We start from the raw sequence: 12752 nt of genomic DNA on the forward strand, positions 1-12752 counted from the left end.
ATGACCAAGTGAGCGGACACAGATATGCACACCCTGGCAGCTGATATCTCCGGAGCCACCTCGCATCTGCCAGCATGGATCTGCATGTCACCTTCCTTGCCTCATTTGTACCTCATTAACTGCCTCTGACTTAACAAGATTTATGCAAATGGCACCAGAGGAACCTCTACCTCCCACTGCAATCAAGTGTTCTGTATGTACGGCTTTCCATAGCCAAGAGAAGCACAATATGGGAGAGGAAAGGGACTCTAAATAATACATTCACATTACAAGGTGCGTGTATGTGCAAGTTGGTGTGTTTAAATATACATGTATTTATATTTTAACAAAGTAACATTCACATGAAGGCAAAATAAATAATGTAAATACACAGAATAAAAAAAATGCTCAGAGGACCAGCTTTTAGGTTTAGTTCACACTGGTGTATTGAGGGGACACACGCAAAATTGCACACTTTCATGCAGCGCACAAAACATGCTGCCCCTCTGCAGATGTGCAGTGGTGTCATTAATCCTTAATGACATCTCCTGCACATCTTGCAAACATGTTGCAAAGGGCATTGTACCGCAGTACCATGTGTTTTGGTGCACGATTTTTCACCTTTTTGTGCTTTCCTCTCACATAGGGCAGCTCATTGAAATAAATCAGCTGCCCTAAACGTCACATAGGGGATCACGCTTGCTCCATCGCACCAGAATATTATGAACGGAGCGTTACTTGTAATCTTATGGGAAACTGAGGCTACGATTATTACCGGTTCTAGGGGCAATATCCTCCTTCTCTATTTTACACTGGCCATACGAGTGAATTTGGGTGGCCCTGGCGGCACCACTCTGCCCAATATCCTTTGACTGAAAAGAATCGAAGGAGCAGGTATCACCAACTGTTGGAACTTGATGGCTGCAGTGGGAGATTTGTCCATCTAAGCTGTTAGCGTGGATGGAGAAATCTGTTGGATTTCTTTAGTTCAGATTGCAGGCTGAATGAAAGAAAACTATACATATATGGCCAGCTTTAGTATTACTAAATAAATGGCGTCATTGTTGTATATATGAAAAGGGTTCAGTGACGTGCTCAGGCTTCATCCTAGTCATTTACACAACGTCACTTATTAAGCAATAACGGAACAAACAGGGCAGTGTACTCTTTCAGTAATATGTGCTTTGAAGAAGGAAAGAGGAAAACACAGGAAGAAGATGGCAGGAGTCTGTATAAACATGCTTGGAAGCTTGAAACATATCTGGAAGTAGGATTATACCTTGCATTATAAAATGCCTCTTACCAACTTATTGACTTGAAAAGCTTGGCATGTTTTGATACTCAATGGTCATCTACACAGCAGCATAAACCTATACAACAAAAAGCAAAACTATTGTACAACCCTCAAAGACTCCCTGATGTCTGCCGAGGCAGGAATCACAAGTTGTATATGTGTTCCCAGCCTCGTTATAGGGCTCTTGCTTGCAATCTGGATTCACACCAAAGCATTTCCTCCTCGTTAGGCTACTAACGGCCTCTTATGGGCTAACGTTTCCAAGCCGCAGCTCCTGCTGACTCTACCTCGCCCCCCTTTTCCCTAAGCGTCACCAGAAAGGATTAATTAAGCCCGTTCATTAGGGCTGTAAACGCTCACTCGGGTAATGGAGGCCTAAATGAAACTGAACCTAATCAAAAGGTACAAGTACTTCATTAGCAAATTACAAACAGGGTCTTGCAGCTGACACGTTCAGTGTGGCTAATTGCCCGTCGGCCGTCAGAGGGGGGCTCAGATTACCAGCCAAATCAAGCCGGTACGTGGTTATCAGAGGGGGGCTCCGAATCCCCCAGCAGACAGGCGCAGAGAGGCCCAATCAAAGCATTCTGCACAAAGGCGTCACTTTGAAGCTGCCTGGGCCTGGCTGCCTCCCCCTGAACAGCTCACTTCATTAGGGCCTGTTGTCACATGGCAGATCCCCTCCCCCTCTCACACCACCTCTTTATCCTAATGATCCCATTTTAATGTGCGCAGGATTCGTGCCTAATTGATGTCAAGTGAGCAACTCTTCCACATTCAGGGAGGGGGGCATCAAACGCAGTGCAGAGAGCGGGGGGCTCGGAGACGAGACCCCGAGCGTGGGCTCCTCTAATTACACACTGGAGCCTGGCGGAGGGAGGCGGAGGCAGGGAGGAAGCTTACCTGTTTAATTGGTATTGCTCGCCCGCTGCCGATGCTGTCTGCTCTGCTCTCTAGACCTTTCTTATCTTTGTCTGGGTCGCTCCCTTTTCGAGACTGAAAAGCAAAAGTTCACATCCCGTTAAAACCTCCACAAACACAGAGCGTCCGCTCTCCAGGCGCGCCTCCCGCCCCCCGCCACAGCAGTCTGCTTCATTTAATCTGCTGTGGACACAGAAATTAGAACAGCAAGGTTAGATTGCAAGCTTCTGCAGAAAAATAATGTCTTACCGTGAGACTGCTCTTCAGTCAGCAGACTATTAATTTACCCTTTACTGGCAAAGGGAAGGTACTGAACACCTAGAATAATTCCATCGTTCATTAAAAGTTGGATGCTGATTCACTCCATTTTCCACTTTGCAGGTAATTTACTGAGAGTATATTTTTTTCAAAAGCTTTATACACAATTGGATGCTAAAAATGATAGCCCATTCTCAGGGCCAAGAGAGAAAAGAAAAGTATCCATTGACAGATCAGTCCTGCTGATTCCAGCCGTATGTTTATGTGTGCCAGCTGACAAATCCAGAAACCACAATGTGATTTTCAGGACTCTTCTCATACTACAATCTGAATGGGCCAGATAACAGCTTTTATTTTTTAAACAATATAAGAAAAATTAGACTGATAGGTTCCTATAAGCAACAACTTTCGTACAAGATGATGGGATCTGGATGTTATGAATAAAAAAGCAACAACTTTCGTACAAGATGATGGGATCTGGATGTTATGAATAAAAAAGCAACAACTTTCGTACAAGATGATGGGATCTGGATGTTATGAATAAAACTCTGTCTTTTAATTTTCTGATAATAGGGCAACACTCAGGCAGGCCATAGACGGGTCGTTTATCGGCCGAATTTTCGTCCGCACTAAAAATCGGCCGATATTCACGCCGTTAGTGGGGCCAGCCTGTCGGCCGTTTTTTGCGGATCTTCTCGTTTATTTTTATCGGTCATGCTGGAAAATCCACGAAAAACGGCCATTTTTCGTGGACTTTGGTGGCAGCATCGGCAACGACCGATTTTTCATTTATCGGCTGACAATTCGGCCGATAAACGGCCCGTCTATGGCCAGCCTTAGTATGCCTGCAGGCATATGACTTTGTCCTAACTGCTTTATAACCTAGGAGTGGGCAATAGATAAATGATAAGCTATGGCTAGTTTTACTGCTTTTAATAGGAACCAATTGTGATCAGTTGCTTATTTTTAGTTCCCAACTATCAAGGACCTTGTAGGCAGGACATTTTTGATCAGGGGGATGGGCTTAATAATGTATTAGTTGGCACAGACATTGGAGAAAGATCAGCTGTTACTTGAGGACCATTTACTGACAATTCCTTCAGATGATCTTTTTGTTAGCCAATGCCAGTACTGACAAACTTGGACACTATCCGATTTCAACCCTAATATGCTTAGGCACACTCTGCTTGATGGATCATGTGACATGTGATCATGGCATTCACGTGAAGAGAAGACTCATGGAAAGAAACACTCAATGAACTCAAGCCATGATAATCAGTTTTGGAGCAGATATGTTTTTAATCAGCATCTGCAATGAAATTTGACTGAGAAAGACTTACCACTAGTCGAACAAATGCGTCAGCATAATGAATTCCATAAGACTTGCCTAATGTTTATGGGCATCTTAATAAATTGAACCTGTGCACAGTTATTAACTATCCAGAATTTAAATAGGCAGGCAACCATTCAAAGATTGTCTAAACATTTTTGGCCATGGCAATAACGCTTGCCATCTTCTTCAGAAAGGAGATAATGACACCATTGCTTGGCCCAAATCACATATAAAGTGGCTAATGCAGTTTTGGGTGGATATACACAGAGTGTACTATGATATCCAGAAATCTGCTACTTTGTACCTATTTATCTCAATGTATTAACACAGTAGTAGTAAATGCACCCACACTGCTGTGTTGTCAATGGGCAGCTTCAATGCAGCACTAGTTAATGTGGGTGTGGCAACACAATCCAACATTAAAGTGGAACTTTTCCTGCCTCTTTGATTCACGTTATCTGTACAACTATTCTTTGTATGACTGTTTTGTATCATTTCAACGTGCAAGTGATCTCTGTTATATTTTATTTTTGATAAAACCAAATAAATATTTCTTTGAAAAAAAAAAAAAAAAGTGGAACTTCACTCTCTCAATCAATATGTACTATTTCTAATCCTTATGCTGCTAGCATTAGTAAACAGATAGGAAAGTATATCATATTTACTTGTTTTAAATAGCTTTTTCTTCAGTTACTTTCTAGTTGTCATGCCTAGACAAATGATGTCATACATTCCAGGAGTCTTCAGGAGAGGAGGGGTGAGTTCTCAGCTCAGCTGATGCCTGAGCTAAGGGCAGATGGATTCCAGGAAGTGGCTGCTACATAAATCATCTACCCTCTCTCAAGATGGCCAAAGCCAGAAATGCCAAGAAGTGTTTTTCAATAAGATTTCTCAGCAAAATAAAGTATGGAGACATGGATGGATGAGCGAGTTTGCTTTGAACATTAAAAATGAATTAAATAGCATTTTTGGTTTGTGATGCTCAGATGCAGTGCAGTTCCACTTTAAGTTGTAAATAGGTTGGTTCATTCCATGTCGGAAATATTAAAGCTAATCAGGGCTGCAGTTACAGAGATTTTCTCTCACTTGTCCTGGTGACAATGGCTTCACCAAGACAAAAATGAGAATAAAGCAGGCCAATATGTTATCCCTGTCACCATACAGTACTTCACACAGTGACACAGAGAACTTGTATTTCATTCATTTATTCCTTTGACAGGAAAAGTGACAGCAAGTGTGGAAGAACACCCCTCTTCCCCCATGACAGCAGGGAGGAGGGGGGATGTTGTTCTTCCACACCCACTGTCAAATATCCCATCACAGGAATGAATGAATGAATGAAGTACAAGCCCCATCTGCCACCACAGCAGACAGCTTGCAGGTTTCAATGGACTATGGGGGCACTGCTGGGTGCCCTCATAGTGCATTTGCTCTTCCTGCAGCTCTGAAATGGACAGCCTGTACGTAGGTATGGGCTTAGAGCTGCAGGAAGAGAATGCAGGAGCCTGACATTGCACCTACGATCCATTGATCAAGAGTGCAATGCTCTGCAGACTCCTGAAAAAAAAAAAATGCATTTTTTACTCTAAATATGTGCATTTAATATTTTTTAAGGCCAACTTATCCTTTAAATCTCCAACAGCAACACTGACAGAATTTTTTTTTTCTTTTTAGTAGAGTGAGGAAAGTCTAGAACCCCTGTCAGCTGTTTATTGCGGTCAACGTTCTTATTAAAGATTTACCTCAGTCTGGGGAAATGGCTGTCACCAAGACAAAAAGTGAGGGAAAATCTCCTAAAATGTAGATCCAGACAGCAGTTAAAACCTGATAGGGGTTCAAATCATTCCTCCACTATCTAAAACTCAGTGTTGGGTGGACATTCAGGCTGTAAACAAAACAAGTTTAAGGCGGTCTTCTCTAGTAATTTAGCTTCCATTGGTGAGAAGTGTCAGCCTGACTGAACACAGAAAATATAATTGTATTCTTTAAAACTTTTTACACTACAATTACCTAGCAATCAGATTAAACGAATTCTACAACTTTTCTAGCCCCCTCTACCATTTAAATACCATTCAGGATTTGGGACAGTTTTAACAAATCAGGGCTCAGTCTGTTACCAGCATACAACACATACTGCATACAGATTTGTGATGGGAATAAATCAGTAACTTTAATTGCACTTTCTTTAATCTGGGATATATGCAAAACAGCATAGCAGGTTTGTTAAATCCTGCTGAAAAAGCGCTGATGCTGAAGAACACAGGGTGTTTGTTAATGCTGAAGACAGAAAAATAAATACATCATTATGATTGCAGCTCACTTGTCACCTGCACACGGGAGACAACCATTTTGTCAGCTGAACCAATATGTGCAGCCTATCAGTTCACTAAGGGAATGGTGACATCACTGATCATTTATTTATTTTATTTTTATTTCAGGTACTTATATAGAGCCGTCAATTTACGCATCGCTTTACATATATATTATACATTCACATCAGTCCCTAACCGTCAAGGAGCGTAAAATCTAAGGTTCCTAACTTACATTCATGCATACACATACTAGGGCCAATTTAGACAGGAGCCAATTCACCTACCAGCATGTCTTTGGAGTGTGGGAGGAAACTGGAGTACCCAGAGGAAACCCATACAAGCACAGGGAGAACATGCAAACTCCAGGTGGTGTTATGGTTGGGATTCGAACCAATGACCTCAGTAGTGCCAGGCAGAAGTGCTAACCATTTAGTCACTGTGCTGCCAATAATGAAGGTAGAATACACAAAGGGGGTCAATTCAGTATGGCAGAGGCAACAGTTACAGAAGAGGTGATTAGTTGCTATAGATTTCTGAATTCCAAAAATCAAAGTTGATCTTTCAAATGCTTTATACTATAGCAGTGATTGTTAAAATTCTCTAAGCCCTTGATCAAATACAATATCAAATATGGGCCAGCTTATAAAGTTTATCTATAGCCAAAGTTTTAAGTGGGGCAGTGTATTACCACTTTTTTCTTGGTTAGATTTTTATTGCTGTCTGTGTCCCCCTGGGGAGATTCACCCTCTCTTTTTATCTTGGTCACTGAAACAGAAAGGGATGATAAAGCCAGAATTTTACAGTTGTCACCAGAATAAGAGGTCTGGGGAATTCTTCCAATAGGGTCACTTTCAGTGACAACTGTCTAAGAGAGGAATTTCCCTCATTTAGAGAGATTTCTTCTCACTTGTTGTTGAGTCTATGGGACAAGAATTGAAGGCAAATTTCCCCTATGGGATGCAAACAGCACAGTATTTTATATATATATATATATATATATATATATATATATATATATATATATATATATATATATATGGTGAAGTAATAAATATAAAAAATATTTTTTGTTAGGTCACTTTGTATAATCAAAAGGTGTATATATAAGGAAGAATAAAATGCCAAACAGTGTAAAACAAATACCAAGATGGCCACCGCAACGTTCCTCGGCAGCGGCTGTGTGACATCAGCAATGCAGGCTCAACCCGATGCGTTTCGTGCGTACCCGAGGACGTGCTGTCGCACAAAACGTGTCGGATGGAGCCTGCATTGCTGACATGTGATACAATTTACATAACAACAATAAATACTACACTATATTAGCATTTCTGGCTCCTGTGGTTGAGCTATCTTTCCCAGGACAAGGGACATCCTCCCCACTTTCTTTTGGATGAAGCAGTAGGGTTAACCCCTTGGCTGCCTCTTCACCTCCAGATGTGACAGGCTTAAACAGATGCCTATTAATGTTTACTCTCTGGTGAGTGTAAAGGTGGTGGCATGCACTTTGCACTTTGATACATTGCATTTGATTGATAGGACTATTATCAATTGATATTTGCTGATTGATATTCAATAATATTACGGACATTACTTGATTCACTTGACTGCACTGTTAGGCACTTTTTTCTTCTTTATATATACACATTTGATTATACAAAGTGACCTAACAAAAAATATTTTATATTTATTACTGCACCATTACTAATATACAGATTGTGCATTTATAGTGCTGCACTTTTATATATACATGTTTGCATTGGTTTTGTTGCCTACACCATGAGTGCTAGTAGCTACTATATATTTATATCTATTTTTAATTAGCGCTCGATTGCATATTTTGCATATTTTGATTATAAGCACAGCATAAAATGGCAAGGGATTTAAATATTACCTACTCTACCCAAAGTAATTGTTTTGGCTATACATATATTTTAAATATCAAAAGGCAAGTAAAAATTTGTTGCCAATATCTCCTTAAAGAGGAAATTAATCCCCCTTTTTTCTTTCTGCTCCTTACCAGTTAAAGAAAGTTCTTTAAAGTGATTCTAAAGGCTTAAATATTAAAAGAAAAAAAAATAACAAACATGTCTATATTTACCTGCTGTGTGCAGTGGTTTTGCACAGAGCAGTCCCAATCCTCCTCTTCTTGGGTACCCCACTGGCGCTCCTGGCTACTCCCTGCTGTCGGGTGCCTCCACAGCAAGCAGCTTGCTATGGGGGCACCCAAGCATGTACACTCTCCAGCCGCTGCTCCGTGTGTCCAGCCACACATGGAGCCGTGACTCCGCCCCACCCCCTCTCTCTTACCATTGGCTCACTGGCTGTGATTGACAGCAGTGAGAGCCAACAGCTCCCACTGCTGTCTCAGCCAATGAGGAGAGGGAGTGCCAGGATAGGCTAGACTCCAGTGCGCTCCAGTTGCTGGATCGAGAGGGGGCTTGGTTGACTATTAGGGGAGGCTGCTGCACAGAGAAGGTCTTTTACCTTCATGCATAGAATGCATGAAGATAAAAACTCTTGAGCCTTTACAACCACTTTAATGTCTATCTATTTTTTTTCCATTTCAATTTGTTCAGCAAAATATAATTTAAGAATAATCTGAGTTGGTGCTCTGGTGATCATTAAGAAAAAAAGCTGTGTAATATAGAATGGACAATTCTAGTCTTCTTGTTACAGGGTTGACCAACAAAACAAATTAGAGGCAGGGTCCTATGAATTAAGGGTTTTAGGAGCAATTCTGTTTAAAATGGATTTTTAAGTTTTCGATAGGAAAGGACAAGAATCAATCTCTAGCTGGGTCTTCACTACTGCCTTAAACCCTTAAAGGTTGCCATACACTATACAATTTGATTGTACACTCACTTTTCGATTTACCAAAATGATTGACTATGAGGACACACCTAAACAATACATTCACTTTCAATTCAGGATGGTCTTTGCAATAAAAGTTGATATTAGATCTTAAGAAGCTTGTAAAATCAGATTGTATATTGAACTTAAACACATGACAGGCTTACCTTGGCTTAGCATCCAGGCTACAGTTGTCACCAGCCTAAGAGCCACTGTCAATGTGTTTTCAGCTTGTGTTGATGAGACACTTCTGAGATCATTCAGAACCCATTGGCAGGAGTATTTGACCTCCTAAACTTCAACCTATGTTTAGCTAGTTTTACATTCCCATAAATTTGTATGAGAATTCAAAACTCATTTAATATAAACAAAAGCCCGTTCACACACACCTCAAAGGTATACAGACGTGAGAGGACATTAGGCTGATGTGACAAGGATTTCATGTCTATGGGGAGCCTTTGACCCTGCTCAGCTACCTGCCCTAGAAACCCTGCCCTAAATGCTGCAATTTCCTTTGATGTAAGCTAGGTGACCAGCACCTGCCAGCGTTGTTCATCTCCTTCCTTTTCCATCATAATAAGAATGTACTACTAAGCAAACGGTCCCTCTGTGGATCATGTATGTACAGCTCTCTGATGTCTATTGGTGGCCTAAAAGGTTTCCATAGATGGCTTGAAAATCAGTCAATTCTTGCTAATTTGGCTGAAATACAAGCCACGTTAGGCCCTATTGGCACCACCTGGCTCAACAAACAGTGACTGCATCCATTCAATTTAACCACTGTTCAGGTATTCTGACAGCTGTCATAATACAATAGTTGGCAGGAGAGATTTCTCCTTCCATAATGTTTAGTGTGGAAGGAATCTATTTGATTTATTCCAATTGCTTCATCCTCCAGGAACTGCCTGCACACGCTCATCACTTGAGGCCAGGCATTGTCATGCACCAGGAAGAACACAGGACCCACTGCACCAGCGTAGGGTCTGACAATGGGTCCAAGGATTTCAAACCAATAACCAATGGCAGTCAGGGTGCTATTGTCTAGCCCAGCAATGGGCAAACTACGGCCCGCGGGCCGTATACGGCCCGGCGGACCTTTTAATCCGGCCCGCGGAGCTAGGCTCCCGCTAGGCTCCTCTCACAGTCCGCCATGAAGACCGGTGTAGCATGAAAATCTGTCTCCTATGAGGATCTGTCCCCCTCGACGTATCTGCGCATGTGCCGATCGGCTGCTAATGTCTGAAACTGGCACATGCGCAGATACGTCGAGGGGGACAGATCCTCATAGGAGACAGATTTTCATGCTACACCGGAACGGCTCGGGAACACGGCGAGATGAACGCGCGGAGCAAAGGTAAGTGAATTGACACAGGGGGGACTTGGGGACTTAATATGGGGGATGAATTAATATGGGGAATGAATTACTATAGGGGGAATGAATTACTATAGGGGGGATGAATTACTATGGGGGATGAATTACTATGGGGAATGAATTACTATAGGGGGGATGAATTACTATATGGGGGATGGATTACTATGGGGGATGAATTACTATATGGGGGATGAATTACTATGGGGGATGAATTACTATATGGGATGAATTACTATATGGGGGGTGAATTACTATGGGGGATGAATTACTATGGGGGATGAATTACTATATGGGGGATGAATTACTATGGGGGATGAATTACTATGGGGGATGAATTACTATATGGGGGATGAATTACTATATGGGGGATGAATTACTATATGGGGGATGAATTACTATATGGGGGATGAATTACTATGGGGGATGAATTACTATGGGGGATGAATTACTATATGGGGGATGAATTACTATATGGGGGATGAATTACTATATGGGGAATTAATTACTATGCTTACTATGGATGACACATACATATCATTCATCTACTCTTGGTCCGGCCCCCGGGTCCAATATATGAACCCATTGCGGCCCTCAAGTCAAAAAGTTTGCCCACCCCTGGTCTAGCCTGTAGAGGTCAGTGCATCCCTCCATGGATATGCTTCCCCAGACCATCACTGACCCACCACCAAAACGGTCATGCTGAACAATGTTACAGGCAGCATAATGTTCTCCACGGATTCTCCAGCCCCTTTCATGTCTGTCACATGTTCTCAGGGTGAACCTGCTCTCATCTGAAAAAGCACAGGGCGCCAGTAGTGGAACTGCCAATTCTGGTGTTCAATTGCAAATGCCAATTGAGCTCTATGGTGCTGGGCAGTGAGCACAGGGCCCACTGGAGGACATCGGGCCCTCAGGCCACCCTCATGAGGTCTGTTTCTGATTGTTTGGTCAGAGACATTCTCACCAGTGGCCTGCTGGAGGTAATTTTGTAGGGTTCGGGCAGTGTTCATCCTGTTCCTCCTTGCACAAAGAAGCAGATGCTGGTCCTCCTGATGGGTTAAGGACTTTCTACGGCCCTGTCCAGCTCTCCTAGAGTGACTGCCTGTCTCCTGGAATCTCCTCCATGTTCCTGAGAGACACAGCAAACCTTTTGGCAATGGCGTGTATTGATGTGCCATCTTGGAGGAGTTGGGACTGCCTGTGCAACCTCTGAAGGGTCCAGGTATTGCCTCATTCTACCAGTAGTGACAGTGACCCTAGCAAACTGCAAACCTAGTGAAAAACAGTCAGAAAAGATGAGTAGGTAAAAAAATGTCAGTGGCCTCCACCTGTAAAACCATTCCTGTTTAGAGGGTCGTCTTGTGTTGGCCATCTAGTGCACCTGTTGTGAATTCATTAGCACCAAAGCAGCTGAAACTGATGAACAACCCCCTCTGCTACTTAACTGACCAGATCAATATCTCAGGAGTTTAATTGACCTGATGCTATATTCTGATTGAAAAGTGTTCCTTTAATTTTTTTGAGTAGTGTATAAGGTTAGCTTAAAGGATAAATTTACCTTTGGTATCGTAACACCCATATTTAGGTTGTAACACATTACCAAAGACCACCTGCCTGTGCCACTCCGATCCCTGCTATGATAGCAGGCGAGGGATCTTCTCCTCGCAACTGCAGTCACAATTTAAAAAGAACACAGTTGTGTGGGGCTCCGCCCACATGGCCGAGTCATTTATTCACAGAGTTCTGTGAATGAACGAACTACAACTACTGTCTGCCAATGCAGTGCTCTTATAGTTTATTGACTTCCTTGCCCTTCATACGGGAGGTACGAGCAGACAACTATACTGAGAATCTGCAGAAGCCTAGCATTGCACCTACCTGTGATCTGCTGATCGCGAGTGCAATTCTCTGTAGGCTTGCGAAAAAAACATAGTAAATGCACAATTTATTACTTGCAAAATAATGTGCATTTATTATTATTATTTTTTTAAGTGAGCCTTTAAGTGAGCTCTTTATAGATCACAATGAAGAATCCACTACAGACCAGAAGACATTTGTATCCTCCACCCTCTAGTGGGCACTACATGTGTTCATATAGCACTGTGTCCATGGGAGAGACCTTCTCGCCGAGGTACTTGACACCAGTGAACACCCGAATGAGGTTCAAGCTTCTAAACTTGGAGGTAAATTTTCTATATGCTTTGTGAAGCCAGCTTCCAGCAGACTATCATTCCCAATCGTAAAATTTTGCCCACGCTATTCTGATAAACTAGATGTACTGTGTGACAATCTCATGGCAAGTATGCCCACCTTTAATCTGGAGGAGCAGACAGCCACCAAATTAGTGGCTAAACAAAGGTAAAGGTGTTTAAATTTGGTTTAATGAAGTTTGTATAGCCTGGCCCTTCTATTATAATGCTTAGTGGAAATAAC

At 42.1% G+C, this 12752-nt stretch overlaps 1 protein-coding gene across 4 annotated transcripts in view; it reads right to left on the reverse strand.

Moving 5' to 3' along the window:
- The window catches only part of AGAP1 (ArfGAP with GTPase domain, ankyrin repeat and PH domain 1), a 334749-nt gene that overhangs the window by 193729 nt on the left and 128268 nt on the right, over positions 1–12752 (reverse strand). For all 4 annotated transcript variants that reach the window (XM_089671672.1, XM_089671674.1, XM_089671671.1 and 1 more), the window contains one exon: positions 2177–2269. In XM_089671672.1, the coding sequence (XP_089527798.1) occupies positions 2177–2269 (93 nt within the window). The remainder of the gene's footprint in view (positions 1–2176; positions 2270–12752) is intronic.

Source organism: Staurois parvus, unplaced genomic scaffold (genome assembly GCF_062004578.1).
Source record: "Staurois parvus isolate SC_StPar_1 unplaced genomic scaffold, SC_StPar_1.0 ptg000113l, whole genome shotgun sequence".
Classification (NCBI taxonomy): domain Eukaryota; kingdom Metazoa; phylum Chordata; class Amphibia; order Anura; family Ranidae; genus Staurois; species Staurois parvus.